We start from the raw sequence: 15,975 nt of genomic DNA, 5'->3' as shown, positions 1-15,975 counted from the left end.
TGTACTTTCAGGGTGGCATTAACATCGCGTGCTATATAGAGGGATCTATGTGAAATCCATCCTTCCTGGAGGACCAGCTGACAAGGAAGGGCTTGTCCTGCAGAGTGAGGCATGGAGCTGTGCTGGGTGCCGGGAGTGCTGCTGCTCCCACTGAGGCTCTGAGCAAATGATGGCTTCAGCAGTCCTGGCTCCCTTGCCTGGAAAAGGGATGAGTTAGCCTGGCCCACCACCCGATAGGTTCCTATCACAGCCAGATGTCTATAGGGTCACATTGGGAACCATAAGGTGAGTTAAAAAGGTAAGATTTAAAAAGGGGGAGAGATCAACCAAAGGACTTGTATACATGCATATAAGCATAACCAATGTATACAAACACCAGGGGGTGAGGGCATGAGTGGGGGGATGGGGGGCAATGGGGGAATAAGGACACATTTGTAATATCTTAATCAATAAAGGAAAAATAAAAAATAAAATAAACATGCTACTGTTTTGCCTTCATGGGAACAAACAGTGCTCCCTGTGAAGGACAGAGTGCTGGGTGAGGCCCACCTGAGCGTCTGGGAGGCCTCCGCTGAGCCTCCTCTCTGCCCTTCCTCGTGTCCACTCCCTGAAGGAAGGGGATTTGCATTGTTCTCCAAAGGCCACAGTGAAGTGAAAAGAGAACTTAGCACTTCCTTCTTCTCCCCCAGAATTCCAGCGTCTCTGGCACCAACTAGGTCTCCCTGACCTTTTTGAAATAAAAAAATATATATATCCTGGAGATAAATATTATTTTAAAGGGGATTTTAAAAACTTTAAAAAACAGTTTGCCAGGGAACTAGGAGAAAGGATGAGGTTGCCCAGAGATGGCTAACCCGTCCATCCAAGGAGTTCTCTGTCCTCGTCTGCAGGGCGTTCAGAGCTCCTGACCTGCGGGGCGTTCAGAGCTCCTGGCCTGCGGGGCGTTCAGAGCTCCTGGCCTGCGGGGCGTTCAGAGCTCCTGGCCTGCGGAGCGTTCAGAGCTCCTGGCCTGCTGGGCGTTCAGAGCGGCGCTGGTGCTCAGGCTCGGCTGCGCTCCCACAGCGTGGCTTCCTGCTTCTCGAGGCTGCATGGCTGCACATGGGCAGGGACTCCCAGAGAGTCCTTCCGGTAGCCTCAGGACCCGTGGGCATGGCATCTGTCTCCCCTCAGGTGACAGGCTCCTGCAGGTAGACAGAAAGAGTCTGAGTGGCTTCACCCACAAGCAGGCCATGCAGTGCCTTAAGGGCTCTGAGCAGGTAAGGGCACCCTTGCTCATTCCTGGGAGAGTCTCTTCCTTCCAGAGTTTCTGCACAACATTAGACACTGCAATTGCCCCTGGGTGGAAGGGGCAGGTAGGAAGCAAAACAAAACTTCCTTCTTCTCTTGCTTCTTCCTTTAGCACAACTTTTCCACGTGGATGTGAAGGCCAGGAGGAAGTAGACCGATGTCCCAAGCAGAACACTTACTGTCTATAAATAGCCTTGAACAACTTACTTGCCATTTGCCTAGACTCTGACATCTCACAGCTGGACAGAGCTGATGGAGTGTGGCCACTGCCCGGCCTGGCTCTTGCTGCCTCTCGCCCTCTGCTCCAGCTCCCACTGACCAGTATTCCACCTGCTCCCAGGCCCTCTCCCTAACCTGCCTTTGCACATGCTGTACCCCGCCCAGTTCACACCATTCCCATCCTGCTGTGTGGTTACAAGCCACGTTGTCCTGAGAATCAATCCTGCCATTACAATGAGCTAGGAATTCCAGACCGAGAGCTGGAGGCACTCACCCACTAGGTGCTCTGTATTCTGCGCAGTGCCCAGGTGGCATCTGGGTATTGCCACGTTGTGTTCCACCGTCTGCCCAAGGTGGCAGGCTTTGCTTGCCCCAGGGTCCTAAACTGCAGGGCTAGCATTACTCTCCTGGGAACTGGGGAGCCAGCAGAGACAGAAAGGACTCCTGGGCCCCTTCTGGCAAACGTGGCTTCCTTTCCCAAAGCCATCTCCTGGTGATGGCGATTTACTTATATTGGCAGCCTCAGTTCACATATCTTGGGAACAGAATCATGATTTATTAGGTCTCTGTTCTTTAGACCTTTGCTAATTAACGGGATTACGAAGGCACTGGGCCAGCCTAGCAGTGGTGATGACAGTAGGTCGGATCTTGGGCTTAGTGCTAAATGATATTGCAGAGGAAGAGTGTTAGTCAGGCCAAGGCCCCTCAATGAAGCTTGGCATTTCTGAAAAGCATCCAGCTGATATCTAGCCACTGGCCCTCAGCCACGCTTTGGGTAATAGGAGTTAGAATGTGTGGGGAAGAGAATGGAAATCGAACCGGAAGGAAGGGGGTCAGGTTGCCATGGGCTTGGTACACCATGCTAGGGGTGGGACTTTAGCTGATAGGAAACATTGGAGACTCATTATCATTATGTTTTAAAATAGATTTTAGAGAGAAGCAGAGAGAGAGAGGGAGGAAGAGGGAGAGAGAAAGGGAAACATGGGTTTGTTGTTCCATTTATTTCTGCATTCACTGGTTGATTTTTGTATGTGCTCTGACTGGGGATCAAACCTGACACCTTGGCATATTAGGACAATGCTCTAGCCAGCTGAGCTATCCAGCCAGGGCTGCATTGGAGATTCTTAACCAAAGTGTTGCCTTTTCAATTTGTGTCTTTGATCAATCCCTGGGTAGCCATGAGGAGGGTGGACCACAGGAGGAGATAGGGGCTAGCAAGCCAAGGAGCCGGCCACAGTCCAGCTGGGCTTGGTGGCAGAAGAGGGAATGGACAAGCTCTGAGCGGAAGCTTCTGATGGAGAACATTCAAGATGGGAATTTGGAGGGCAGAGGGGAGAGCGGGACCACTGCAAGCGTGGTCCCTGGGAGATTAGAGGGATGGCTCCACGTTCTGGGGAGCAAATGCACGGGGAGAAATGTTTTAGGCAAAGCGAGGGGGAGGAAGTGAGGGTGGGTGAGAGAATAAGATGAACATGACCTTGAATACCCTGAAATAGAGGCACACACATTGCTTTCAGGAGCATTTGTCCAATAGGCAGTGGAAATACGGCTTTGGATTCTATCAAATAGGCTGGCTTGCAGATTTTGATTTGAGATTCAAATGAAGCAGCTACTGAAAGTATCAGAAAATTAAAAAGCATTTTCAGGGTGAATGGGGAGCCTCCCGGGTGCCATCTGAAATATAAACCGAATTTGTTCCCTACCCTAGATCGCAAGCCTGGTCTTAGGGAGAAGAGGCCCAGGACTGCACAGCAGTGTCCTTCTGTTAATAGCAGGATGGGAGTTGAATGCACAGCTGTTTCCTTGGCAACAGCCTTGCCTGGCAGGCCTGCAAGCTGTGTCTCGGTGACAGATGGTGAGAGGAGAGAGAATCGAGTGTTACTATTGTCATGTCATCCTGGGTTGCTTTCAAATTGTCGCCTGGAAAGGGGAAGCGGGAAGGCTTCCTCTGGGTTCCCCAAAGATAGTGAGCAGTGGTGGCCGTGCCGTGGCAGCTTTCTGAAGACGATCTAACAAAACCTGTTTCCGGAAGAATAGTGCATCGTCCCCAAGTGGTTGCCAGGCATAATTCTGTCCCGAAACCTTCAGTGGTTTCCTGATCAGCTGCTGCTTGAGTATAACATTTGGGGATGACAGTGAAAGGAAAGGGTCATGCATTTTCTGTCCAAAGCTCCACACTCAAGCCAAGACCTTTGCAGCAGGAGCCCGAGGAATGATGAGGCAGGCCAGAGAGAAAGGAGCTCAGAAGCAGCCTTTTGTCAGCAGCCTTTAAAAAGCAGACCCACAGTCAGTGTGCGTGGGCATGGCTGCACATCTGCGGGCGGTCTGCCCCTCTGCACGTCCCTGTGATTTTGTTTCCTGCTGGGAAAAGGTTTATTTCCTGGGATATCATGATCTGGAACTTACAATTTTCCTTTTTTAAAATATTTTTTATTGACTTCAGAGTGGAAGGGAGAGGAAGAGAGGGATAGAAACATCAATGATGAGAGAGCATCATTGATTGGCTGCCTCCTGAACACCCAACACTGGGGATCAAGCCCTCAACCCAGGCATGTGCCCTTGACCAGGACCCTTCAGTTCACAGGCCGATGCTCTATCCACAGAGCCAAACTGACTAGGGCCATTTTTGATCCCTTTATAAGGTTTTCTGGAAGGTATAAGACAGGTTGAATGCAGGTAGCCATAGTGAGTGACAGGCTTGGTGGAGGCATACGTGTGCCTGAAACAAGTCTGTCCTCTTTCATTGCTGTTCATAGACTCCAGTGAGGACTTGGGAAACTGACCACGCAATGAGCTGAAGGGGCCAGATGATGGCGAAGGTGAAATTTGTCTGCACACACTTGAACCTAAGAGCTTCTGGGGCTTTTATTCTTGCCCCAAGTCAGAGTTCACAGGTGCTCTGTCCCTCCTCTGACCGATGGCCAGCTGAGCTGGAGAGAGAAATGAGGGGGTGCTGAGAGGCCCAGTGGCTGCCGGACCACTCAGGCTCCTGGATTGTGTCCCTCTTAGGTGCCCAGAGGCAGCTGTTTTGTCTTATGATCAGCCTGCATGGTTAAACAAAACAGCAGCTAAAACATTTCCATGGCATTGTCTCCATAGTCTAATTATGCAAAATTTAGTTTCAGGGAAATTAAAAAGTGATTGAGGCTCTAAAGGAGTCCGAGAAGTGTGTGTGATACTAGTTTTAGTAAAGACCGCGGGCATACTGTGTCTGTCCCTGAATAGGTCTTTAAGGCCAGATTTTGTTGATCATCTGTCTGATAGGATAGCCACTCATCACATGTGGCCATTAAGTACTTGAAATGTGACCAATCCAAATTGATAACACATACTCACAATTCCTGAGGACTTGGTTCATGAGAGGAGTGTAAAATAGCTCATTAATAATTATTTTGTGTTGATTACAAGGTGAAATGGTAATATTTTTAGATTTATTTAGATATATATCCTATATAATAAAAGCCTAGGTGGCATTGCACAACATTGTCACAAAATGGCCACTGTGATGTCATCACAAGATGGCTGCCACAAGATGGCTCCCCTCACATCGTTACAAGATGGCCAACACAAGATGACTGGCAGGGGAGGGCAGTTGGGGGCAACCAGGCCTGCAGGGGAGGGCAGTTGGTGGCAACAGGCCTGTAGGGGAGGGCAGTTGGGGGGGACCAGGCCAGCAGGGGAGGGCAGTTGGGGGCAATCAGGGCAGCAAGGGAGCAGTTAGGCATCAATCAGGCCAGCAGGGGAGTGGTTAGGAGGCGATCACACTGGCAGAAATGGTTAGGGACAATCAGGCAGGCAGGCAGGTGAGCTGTTAGGAGCCAGTAGTCCCAGATAGTGAGAGGGATGTCCGACTGCTGGTTTAGGTCCAATCCCTGTGAGATAGGGCCTAAACCGGCAGTCAGACATCCCTCAAAGGATCCCAGATTGGAGAGGGTGCAGGACAGGCTGAGGGACAACCTCCCTGTGCATGAATTTCATGCACTGGGCCTCTAGTTCATAGATAAAACATATGATTAAGTTTACCTGTTTCATTGTTAAACATGTAGCTATTTGAAAACTTTGACATTACATATGTGGTTTGCATTTGTAGCTCACAGTATATTTCCATTGGACAATACTGATCTACAACATGTATGAGACTCTCATAAAAATTAGCAAAATGAAATCTTTTTATGTAAAGCATGGAATCCATCTCCTTGACATTTTGCCTTCTGAGGCTGGTCAATTTATGTGTAATGTGCTGAAGTGCTGATCTCCCACACATCCTACCATACAGGTGTGAAGTTTGAATTCAAACTGAGGAAGACTGCTGGTGGTGTGGGATTCCGTTTTGTGCAGGTGGAGAGAGAGCTGCAGCCACCTCAATAATGATCTTGTGAGGAATAAGCAGCTCTTCCCAGGGCAGCCAGCTGAGGAGAGCAGCCATCACAGCTGGTGGCATTATCCTGGCTGCAAATGGAAAGCCCACGGAAGGCTCCTCTTCCAGGTGGGAGGCCATGAAGGCTGCAGCCTGAGTGCCTGCTGGTGTTGGCCATGCTCTCCCAGGCCCACCCACTGTAAGGGATGCTCTCGGCTCTTGTCAATCAGCCCTGGCGCCTGCACTGTGATCACCTAAAGAGAGCAGTCTTCAGAACATTCTCACATTTAATTTTTCATCTTAGTTTTTAAATATCTGACCTTGACTCAGCCTTGCTTTAATTAGGCTCATAATAAAATGGAGGATAAACCTTGACTTTTGTGTTGTTTAAAGGTGTAACACACTCTGGGAGGTGAGTGTGAGGGCTGAAGGGACTCCAGTGGGTCCCTTTTCTACTCCCCCACTTTTCTACTAAATTTACAGCTTTTGATGCATAGTGTTGCATTGTTTATCCTGTATCATCAAAAATCCTATATAATGAAAGCCTAATATGCTAAGTGTCCGGTTGGCCATTCAACCAATCAAAGTGTAATATGCTAATGATATGTTAAGGATGCTCAACCGCTCACTATGATGTGCACTGACTATCAGGAGGCAGACAACCAGTCAACCAGTTGCTATGATGTACACTGACCACCAGGGGGGAAGATGCTCCGACTGGTAGGTGAGCTTGTTGCTGGGGTCCGGCTGATTGGGACTGAGTGAGATGGGCCGGACACTCCCTGGAACCCTGCCCATGGTCCCTCCCTGGCCCTGATCATACACTGGTGGGGTCCCTCGGCCTGGTCTGGGCTCTCTCACAATCCAGTATTCCTTAGGGAATGTTGGAGAGCTGGTTTCTCAGCCCAATCCCACAGGCCAGGCAGAGGGACTCCACTGGTGCAGGAATTCATGTACTGGAGCCCTAGTGTAATTTATGAAAGACAGTGAAAAGTGGATGCTTTTCAATGCTTATAGTACAAAATCTCTATGGAATACTGTACATATCAGTCAGGGTCCTGGCAGAAAATTGAGTCATTTGAGGAGAGTTTAATAAAGGTGTGGGCAAGGGAAATAATGGAGCCCTGGGGCTGGGAACCTGGGTGCAGTGATCCACTCCCCCAAGTCCAAAGGGACATGGGAAAGAGCAATTACCATACCCCAGAAGCTGAGAGAGCTGGATGGAGTGAGCTCACTGAAATGAGCTGTGACACGAACTGAGGGACGCAGTCTCCCGTGACTACCCCATGGGGAGGGAGGCAGGCCCACGCACACGCGCACACGCACACATACACACACATGAACTACCCAGCTTCCCTCTCCTCCTACCCTGCAGCCCTCACAGACATGCCCCCAGAGCACAGGGCATGCTGACAAAGCCAGAGGAGGGCCTGGGGTGGGTGAAGAGGGCCCCGGGTAGGTACGGAGGGCGGAGAGTCCCCAGGACAGTGTATGTATGGGTGGGGATGCCTATCTATCGGCTTCGGATCTCAGAAACTGGGGCAATAGCACAGGTGAGAGGTTCCGAGGGCCTAGCTGACTGTTGGCTGGTGATGCTGAGAGGGAGGCCTTGGGAGGGAAGGAGGTTGAGACAACAACAGCCACTTGCTTGAGCCACTGTGTACCTGAAGAGAAGGCATCATCATTGGTGCACTCCCTCGGGGGAGCTCAGGCTCTGCCTTGCCTCCGCCCACTCTGGGAAATCAGCCCCAGTGGTCTTCTCCAGTTTTCGGAACTGAGGAGCTTATCCAGGTGGGACGGGAGCGACCTGAGGAGCTTATCCAGGTGGGACGGGAGCGGCCCCAGGGCGGTGGTGGAGAGCTCAGAGGAGACCACGGCCATCCAGCCCCTCACCTAGCTGTTTGCTTCCTGTAGGTGGTGCTCCATTTACTGCGAGGGGCCTCTCAGAAGTCACACTCCTGCTTTGTGGACCCCTCTGGGGGTCTTGCCTGAGATGGACCAGGGCTGGCAGGCAAGATGTGGTGCCCTTGCCCTCTCCATAGGCCTCACGTCAGGCACCCCGTTTCCTGGCTGGTGCGTTTGAGAAGCCCAGCTTTGCCTTGGGTAGGGTTCGACGCCACCTTCTCACTGGGGCCGGAACATAGCTGGCCCCCAAACCTCCATTGGTTGAAACAAGTTCCTGAGGTCTTATCTCTGCCATTTCCCTCCCCTCCCTGCTTCTGCCTCTCCTGACTTTTGAATCTCCCTGCACATGGTCACATGTGCAGATCTTGGCCATGAACGCGCTAGAGCCAGGCTCCCTGGCAGCCCAGGCTGATTGCGGGGAAACTGGAAACAAGAGGAGTAGATGCGAAACCAGAGTGTCAATGCTGAGGAGTGGAATGGGGAACAGAATGTGCATCCGCCCTCCTAAAGCATGACTTCCACCTGTGGTCCAGGGAAAAGAAAGGCATTGGGATTAGGGAAATTCAGAAGTTTTACCTTGATGCTGTATTAGGTTCTCTAGAGAAACAGAACCATTTAGACGTGTATGTGTGTAGGTATATATGTGTGCCAATAGCAAGTGCACATATATGCATAGAGGAAGGAGGGAGGGAGGGAGAGAGTAGGGAAGGGAGAGGGAAGTGGTGGGAAGGGGAGGAGAGAGGAGTGAAGAGAAATTTGAAGGAACTGCCAGGGCTGGCTAGTCTAATTCTGCAGGACATGTGGGCAGTCTGGGGGCAGTGTTCATTCTTTCTTGAAGATCTCAGCCTTTTTCTCTTAAAACCTACAACTGATTGATGAGGCCTGAGGGCAATCTGCTTTACTCACAGTCTACTGATTTAAACATTAATCTCACCTGAAAAATACCTTCACAGAAACATCTAGACTAGTGTTTGACCAAATACTGGGTACTGTGGCTTGGTCAAGTTAGCACTTAACATTAACCATCACAGTGCCGCGTATTGGGTGCCTGGGACATAGACTCCGCAGCAGGGATGTACTGCTCCCGGGAGGATGCAGGAGGCCAGGTGGAGGAGGGGCGGGGAAGGAATGTGGTGCAGCTGCAACAGGGGCCTTGGCTGACCCCACAGAGATGTCTGGAGCTGGGAGGGCCTCTCGGAGCTGTCCTTAAGAGGGGCAAGAGAGCCCGTGCCTTTCATGAGCAGCAACCGGCTCTGGGGCATGGCTGCCTCAAGGGAGGGGCCTGCCTCTGACTTTGGCTGAGGAAGCTCCCTTGAGCGGCAGAAGGGGCTAGCTGAGCGCCATCAGCAGCCGGCACTCCTAGCAGCTGGCGGAGAGGACCTTGGTCCTGGATGGTCTGTGTGGACACCCTGGAATCTCCCACACCTGCTCTGCACTCTCTCGCTGCATGGGCCTTGGGCAATTGCCTAACTTCTCTAGGGCCCATGATTCCTCATACAAAATGAGGATTAAAATGATCACTTATCATCATTGAAGGTGACAGTCACTAAAGACAGCACATGGGACTTGGTGACTCAGATCCTCTTGATGCTCAGACTCCAACAGGTTGTTTGATACTGACTTTGGTGGGAAAAGAGCTATGGAAAGGAAATAAGAAAGTTGCCAATTTAGAAAAAAGCTTAGCGGAAAGCAATTGTATTATACATCTGAACAGGTGAGAGAGGATCAAGTTTTGCACACACAAAGGTCAGGCCGAGGGGGTTTGTACCATGGGGTTTTGTTGAGATACCTAGGAAGTGCCAGGGGAAAAGTTGTCTTTCTGTCCTTGAGAATAGTTCCCTCCAGGAGAACCCAGCAGAGCGTGGAGGGATGGCTTGGGGTAAGGTGTGGTGGGGCATGCTTTCTTTCTCCTGTCTGGGGCCATGTGCAGAGGAATTTTAATTCATTTGTGTGACTCCAGATTGAAGATCAAGAAAGGGAACATTGAATTCATAGCTAGAATAAAGTAATTATGAAAAGAGGCAGCTGTAAAACATTTTGAGTAAGGTTATTCCAGGCAGAAAGAATATCAAGTGCAAAGGCTCTGGGACAGGAATGACCTGGATGTTTGAGGGACAAAAGGTAACAGTTGGTGTTTGGACTAGAGATAATGAAGGGGAGAACGGAAGGAGACATGTAGAGGCCGTTGGGCCAATTGTAGGTTTTGGAAATGTGCTGAGTCCACACTGTCTGCAATGGACGCCACTGGAGGGGGTGGTGCGAGGATGAGGGTTCAGCAGGAGCCTAGCTCGTCTGGTCTGTGCTCTAGGAAGACCCCTCAGGTTGCTGGTGGGAATGGACTGCAGGAGGTAAGCCAGCAGTCATTCAGGGAAGTTATTACTGTGGCTTGGACTCAGGTTGAAGCCGAATAGTTGGTAAGAAGTAGTGAGGTTTGGAAAAGGTTTGAGAGGTAGAGCCCATAGGATTACTTTTCCATTAGATCTCGGTATGAGGAAAGAAAACAAAGTTTGGCTTGAGAAACTGGATGAATGGTGCACACTTTCCAAGACAGGGGTGCTCAGATGGAGCAGTTTACATGAGAAGCAGCAATAGTTGTTGATGGCACTAAAGGGAAAGGTCTAAGGAACAGCCAAGTGGACACGTCTATTAGGCAGTTATTTGTAGAGAATTGGCATGAGGTCAGGGCTGGAAAAAGTGGATTTGGGAATTTTCAGCAAACAATGCCATTTAAAGCCATGACATGGATGATACCACCTTCGAAAAGATATAGAAAAAGTCAAGAAAAGGGCTGAAAAGTAGGCCATGGGCCACTCCATCAGTGAGAGGTCTGGTTCAAAGAAATGAGACAGCAAATGGGACTGAGAGGAGGTGGCCTGGAAGGTGGTAGGGAAGCCAGGTAAGGATAGAGTTCAGGGTCAACTTGACATTTAACTAGAGTAAATGAGTGAGGGGCCAATTATGTTGACTATTGCTGAGCAGTAGAGTGAGATGAGGACAGAGAGTTGTCCTTTAGCTTTAGAAAGAGGTAGTTCAAGAGAGACCCTGATTAGAGCAATTTCAGGTGGGGACTGAATAATGGGGACAGAAACCTGGTTAGTGGGGATGCAAGGGAGAAGGTCCAGAAATAGTGCATACAGGTACTCACTTGAAGAGCAGAGAGTCAAGGTGGCTGGAAGATGAGAAGCAATTTAGAGAACAGAGACTCACCACATTTGCAGATAATTAGTAAGCTGTATGCCCTTCATTGCTAGAAATTCCAACAGAGCAGTCAATAACTGCTCAACTAGGCCCAGCACGCCCTCGGCATTTGGAGGGGAGGAAAAATCCAGAGAAGCAGAAGATCTGGAGGCACTGTAACCACAGCGTGGGAGCTTTCGGGAAAGCCAGCCTCACCCAGTGGTACCCTGGGGCTAGAGATGGCAGGCCTGGGGCTCTTTGCAGCCCACAGCTCTGTCCTGCCTCTCTGTGGCCTCTGGAAGCACTGCGGTAAAGAATCCCCCCCTATAGGAATTCCCCCCATGTGCATCATCATTCCTATGCTAATACGATGCTTCACAATCAACGTTTCTTAAGAAAACAGACCTACATTTTCAATCTGGACTGAAACATTCATTTTAATAGCCCTTTTAAACTTAGTTTTATTTTTGTGCCCATCCACTCCTAGGTATTTCCAGGTTTCAGTCCTGGTCCTGGCCTGATGGATAACTTACGATTGCATTCAGTTTGACAGTATTTATTACAGATACCCAAGGTCCACGGAGACCTCTTATGGGCAGAGAGAGTACATATACTGAGAAAGGGTGGAGTATTGTGCCTAGGCATGTGAGAGAGAGAAGCATGCGCACAGACAGACAGTAATGAGGAAGGATGGTTTTTGTTGGAACCATGCAAACCCACTGAGATTACATGGCTTGATTTTATTGATCATATTAGAAGACTGACAAGGGCAGATCTGTAGGGACTGGTAGGTGACCTGAAGTATGAGGTAGCTGACGTCCTGCATTAGGCAGGTGAGATTTGTCACCAACGGGAGCCAGGCATATGTTCCCTGAAAGTATTCAGACACATTTTTTAAAGAATTCTGTGCCAGACTTTGGGAACAAAAACTAATGAGTCTGAAAAGCAGAAGCACATTCATCAGTGGTATTCTTTTCATTGTCTGAAAATGTACAACACAAGTGTACTCTAGGCTGTAACTGGAATATTTGCCTAAATGATCGAAGAAATAATGTACAGAGATTAATCTAAGGAGAACCATTGATATGATCTTATAGGAAACATACAAGGAACTGTATTTCCCTATACGTGGGGCCTCTCTTGGGTTTTAACGGTGTTACTGCCAGCTAGTTCGGGGTGATGCGACCCTGAGAGCTGGATTAAAAAGAGACTCTGGGTTTAGGTGCAAGCCTGGAGTTTGACTGGCCACGTGCCTTTCATCTAACATGGTTATCAGTTAATATTACTACTTTTTTTTCCTAATTATTAGTATAGGTGGTCACTGTCCCATTCATTGACTCACAGAAGCTCGGGGGTTTTCAGTATAAAAATGATCGAGACCAACTCCTAGCCCATGCTGGAATCTGCCCTGGACGTCCCTGAAGGAGGGGACTTGCTTTAGCTTAAATATCGCCTGGGGTGCAGGATTCGCTCCTTCTTGAGGTGACCCACTTTATCATCATGTTCCCAAAGTTAGGAAAATAATGGAAATCACACCAAGCCATGTTACCCCTGCGCATCACTGTGGAAGATGCGACGTTCCCCATGGTGTCGGAGCAGGTCAGGTTTTCTCTGGTTGAGCCTCAGATGAGTGTGGTGACTTGTGCTCTGGGCTCTGCAGAATTCGATCTGCGAGTGCTGGCTTGTCGGGAGAAGGTGAAGGTGCGGGAGGTGCACTTTCCACCCACGCTCCCTTCAGGGCTGACTCTCATTGAGTTGGAAGTTGTCACTGCAGAATGTTTAGTTCTCTCTCTCTCTCTCTCTCTCTCTCTCTCTCTCTCTCTCTCTCTCCCCCTCTCTCTCTTCCTCCAACCCCCCAGCACATATGTTTACGTTCATGCAACTGAAACATGCAGCTTCAGCAGCCATCACTTAGTGGAAGAGGTGATGGAAGGCTTCAGAGTCACTTAAGAATGTAAAGTGAGTGCCCTAACCAGTTTGACTCAGTGGATAGAATGTCGGCCTGTGGACTGAAGGGTCCCGGGTTTGATTCCAGTCAAGGGCATGTGCCTTGGTTGCGGGCACATACCCAGTGGGGGGTGTGCAGGAGGCAGCTGATCGATGTTTCTCTCTCATTGATGTTTCTGACTCTATCTCTCTCCCTTCTTCTCTGTAAAACAATCAATAAAACATATATTTTTTAAAAAGAATGTGAAGTGAGGCCGAGGCCTTGAAATAAACAGAGTGACGGCCTGGCCTCTGGGAGGGAGCACTCTGTCCCTGGAGTAATACGGAGGCGAAGGGTCTAACACTGCAGCTGACATGCAGGTGCGTCATCAGAGCAGCTGGCTGAGCCTCGAATGAGGCTGCCAGGTGAGAGCTGTTGGTCAGACGGGAGGGCTCAGGAGACCCTGTGAGCTGAGGGGAGCCAGTGCGGCAGGTGCCTGGCTAGGGACAGGTGGTCTAACAGCAGAGCAGAGCCCTCAGTAGGCTGGGCTTGGTGCTACCTTCAGCAGGTTCTTTCCCATACAGGCTCCCAGGGGACCGCCCCTACCACCCGTTCACCCCGATACACACTGTGACCACTCCCAAATCCCAATCTCCAGCTCATGATCATCGTTTGAGCTTCAAGCCCAGCAGTCCACTGCCTTTTCCACTAGCCGTCCTAGAGACCATGCAAATCCTGGACTCGTGGGGGTTGGCCCTGAGCTCCCCGCACTAACCAGGGCTGACAGGACGTTGGCGGGGCCTGTCCCTGGAAAACTGGAGAAGGCTCAGCCTCACAGAAAGACCAGGACCTGAGCTTGGCTGTGAGTTTAACCACAGCGATTAGGGCGATTACAAAACCGTGGTATTGCAGCCTAGAGATGCCGTCTGCTCATCTGAACTGTCTTCCTGGAAGGGGCCGTGACTTCAGTGAGCGAGTGTCTCAGGAGCCTGTCCAGGGAGCACACACCCTCTACAAGCAAAGGCCTCAAGCGACTGCACTGGCTCGGAGCCTGGCGGGGCACGTCCTTGGAAGCAGCTCCGAGGAGGGGCTGCATTTGGGTTCCAGGGCCCTGCCAGCTCGTGTGGGGAGGATGGCGGGGCCGGGAGCTCACCCGGGGTCTCCCGATCCTCCTCTAGGATGTGTCTATAAAAGGCTTCTTTAGTCAGACAGCTGGGGGTGGGGGGGAGGGGGGTGGGGAGGGCGGGAGTAACTAGGACTAGGTCATTGACTGTACCTGGAGGTCAGCAGAGAGCTCTGGGACCTTGGGCCCCTCAGGCTCCAGGTGGGAGTCCTGCTGCATTATCCCGGGCGCCCTGAGCTGGCTGCGAGCCCTGATGAAGGACTCTGCCTCTTCACCCGCTGGTCACCTGCCCAGACATCTGGCCTTGCTCTGCAGCGATACCACCATCCTTATTCACTCCCCAAGTCTCTAGGTCTTGTCCTTCCATGAAATGGGCTGTGCCTTGGGGCTCTCACGGGCCCCTTGCTCACCGTTCCCCACACCCATAATCAAACTCCAGGCCACAGCTCCAGGGCAGCCTGGGGGTGTGAGGAAGGGCAGGAGGAAAGGCAGCCGCTCCCTGACTTGTATGGGGTGATGGCCAGCAAGCTCTCTCTGGACACTTGGGCCTCTTGCCCTTGCCTTCCAGGCTGATGCCTCCCTGGCTCTCTCTTCAGGCCGGGCCCGTAGGTGAGCCCCAAATCAAAGCAGGAGAGCAGGCGGTTTGTTAGAAAGGTGGGCGCAGTGTGGTGGCGGCAGTGGACAGTCCCTCACTGCTGCTGCTGATGGACATGTCCGCAGAGCACTGCTGCTGGGGGCCGGGGGGGGGGGGGGCGGGGATGCTGGGCAACAGGCTGGCTTTCCCATTCTTTAACAAACCTCCATGGTTTTCAGCACAATTTCTATACAATTAAGAAACCACATATTCTATACCATCTAGCCAAGTATCTTAAGGTTTTTTTTTTAATTTTTTTATTTTTTTATTTATTTTTAATTTTTTTAATTTTTTTTATTGCTTAAAGTATTATTTTTATTTTAATTAAATCTTTATTGTTCAGATTATTACATTTGTTCCTCTTTTTTTCCCCCCCATAACTCCCCTCCTCCCAGTTCCCACCCCACCCTCCGCCCTCACTCCCCACCCACTGTCCTCATCCATAGGTGCACGATTTTTGTCCAGTCTCTTCCCGAATCTCCCACACCCCTTTCCCCCCCAAGAAAAGTCAGTCCATCCCCTTTCTATGTCCCTGATTCTATTATAATCAACAGTTCATTCTGTTCATCAGATTATTATTCACTTGATTCTTAGATTCACTTGTTGATAGATGCATATTTGTTGTTCATAATTTGTATCTTTACCTTTTTCTTCCTCTTCCTCTTCTTAAAGGCCTTAACCTATGCCGCCATCTTGGTTCTCCCCCAGCCAAGTATCTTAAGGTTTAAAGCCAATTTTCCCTTGAAGTGCTGAGTGATTTTTAAATAGTTTCCTTTTAAATGAATGTTCCTCTTTAGTCTGTTGCATAGTCTCCTTAGATACACAGGAGTGAGTGTATATCTACACGAAGTGCACATTTACACGCGCCCTGCAGCTCTCACGAGCAGAAGGAAGCTCTCTTGATGGCAAAACTGAGGTTGGAGCAGACACTCAACTCTGCTGGGGAGGAAGACGGCCCCATGGCAGTCGGGGGCTTGTAGCTGTCGGGGGGGTTTCAGAGCCGATTTTAAGGGCAAGAGACCTCACACCCCATAATGTAACAAAGCCAGCCCATTGGTTTGGGGGTGGGGAAGGAGGCTGATGAACAAAGAAGAGCGTTTTTTTTGTTTGTTTGTTTTTTTAAAATATATTTTATTGATTTTTCACAGAGAGGAAGGGAGAGAGATAGAGAGTTAGAAACATCGATGAGAGAGGAACATCAATCAGCTGCCTCCTGCACATCTCCCACTGGGGGATGTGCCCGCAACCCAGGTACATGCCCTTGACCGGAATCGAACCTGGGACCTTTCAATCCGCAAGCCGACGCTCTATCCACTGAGCCAAACCGGTTCTGGCCAAAGAAGAGC

At 50.2% G+C, this 15,975-nt stretch overlaps 1 protein-coding gene across 1 annotated transcript in view; it reads left to right on the top strand.

Annotated features, from left to right (window-relative positions):
- FRMPD2 (FERM and PDZ domain containing 2) overlaps nt 1-15,975 on the top strand; it is a gene marked incomplete at both ends in the record, with an annotated part of 157,706 nt that overhangs the window by 37,149 nt on the left and 104,582 nt on the right. The window contains 12 exon segments of the mRNA XM_081105184.1: nt 12-21; nt 24-104; nt 1,171-1,256; nt 3,215-3,245; nt 3,248-3,361; nt 5,783-5,855; nt 5,857-5,922; nt 5,924-5,979; nt 5,982-5,992; nt 7,778-7,802; nt 7,805-7,828; nt 7,831-7,884. Of these exon segments, the coding sequence (XP_080961310.1) occupies nt 12-21; nt 24-104; nt 1,171-1,256; nt 3,215-3,245; nt 3,248-3,361; nt 5,783-5,855; nt 5,857-5,922; nt 5,924-5,979; nt 5,982-5,992; nt 7,778-7,802; nt 7,805-7,828; nt 7,831-7,884 (631 nt within the window).

This window comes from Myotis nattereri (genome assembly GCF_964212035.1).
Source record: "Myotis nattereri genome assembly, chromosome: 13".
Taxonomy (NCBI): Eukaryota; Metazoa; Chordata; class Mammalia; order Chiroptera; family Vespertilionidae; genus Myotis; species Myotis nattereri.
The sequence above is the reverse complement of the archived record's forward strand: the minus strand, read 5'-3'. Positions and strand labels throughout refer to the sequence as shown.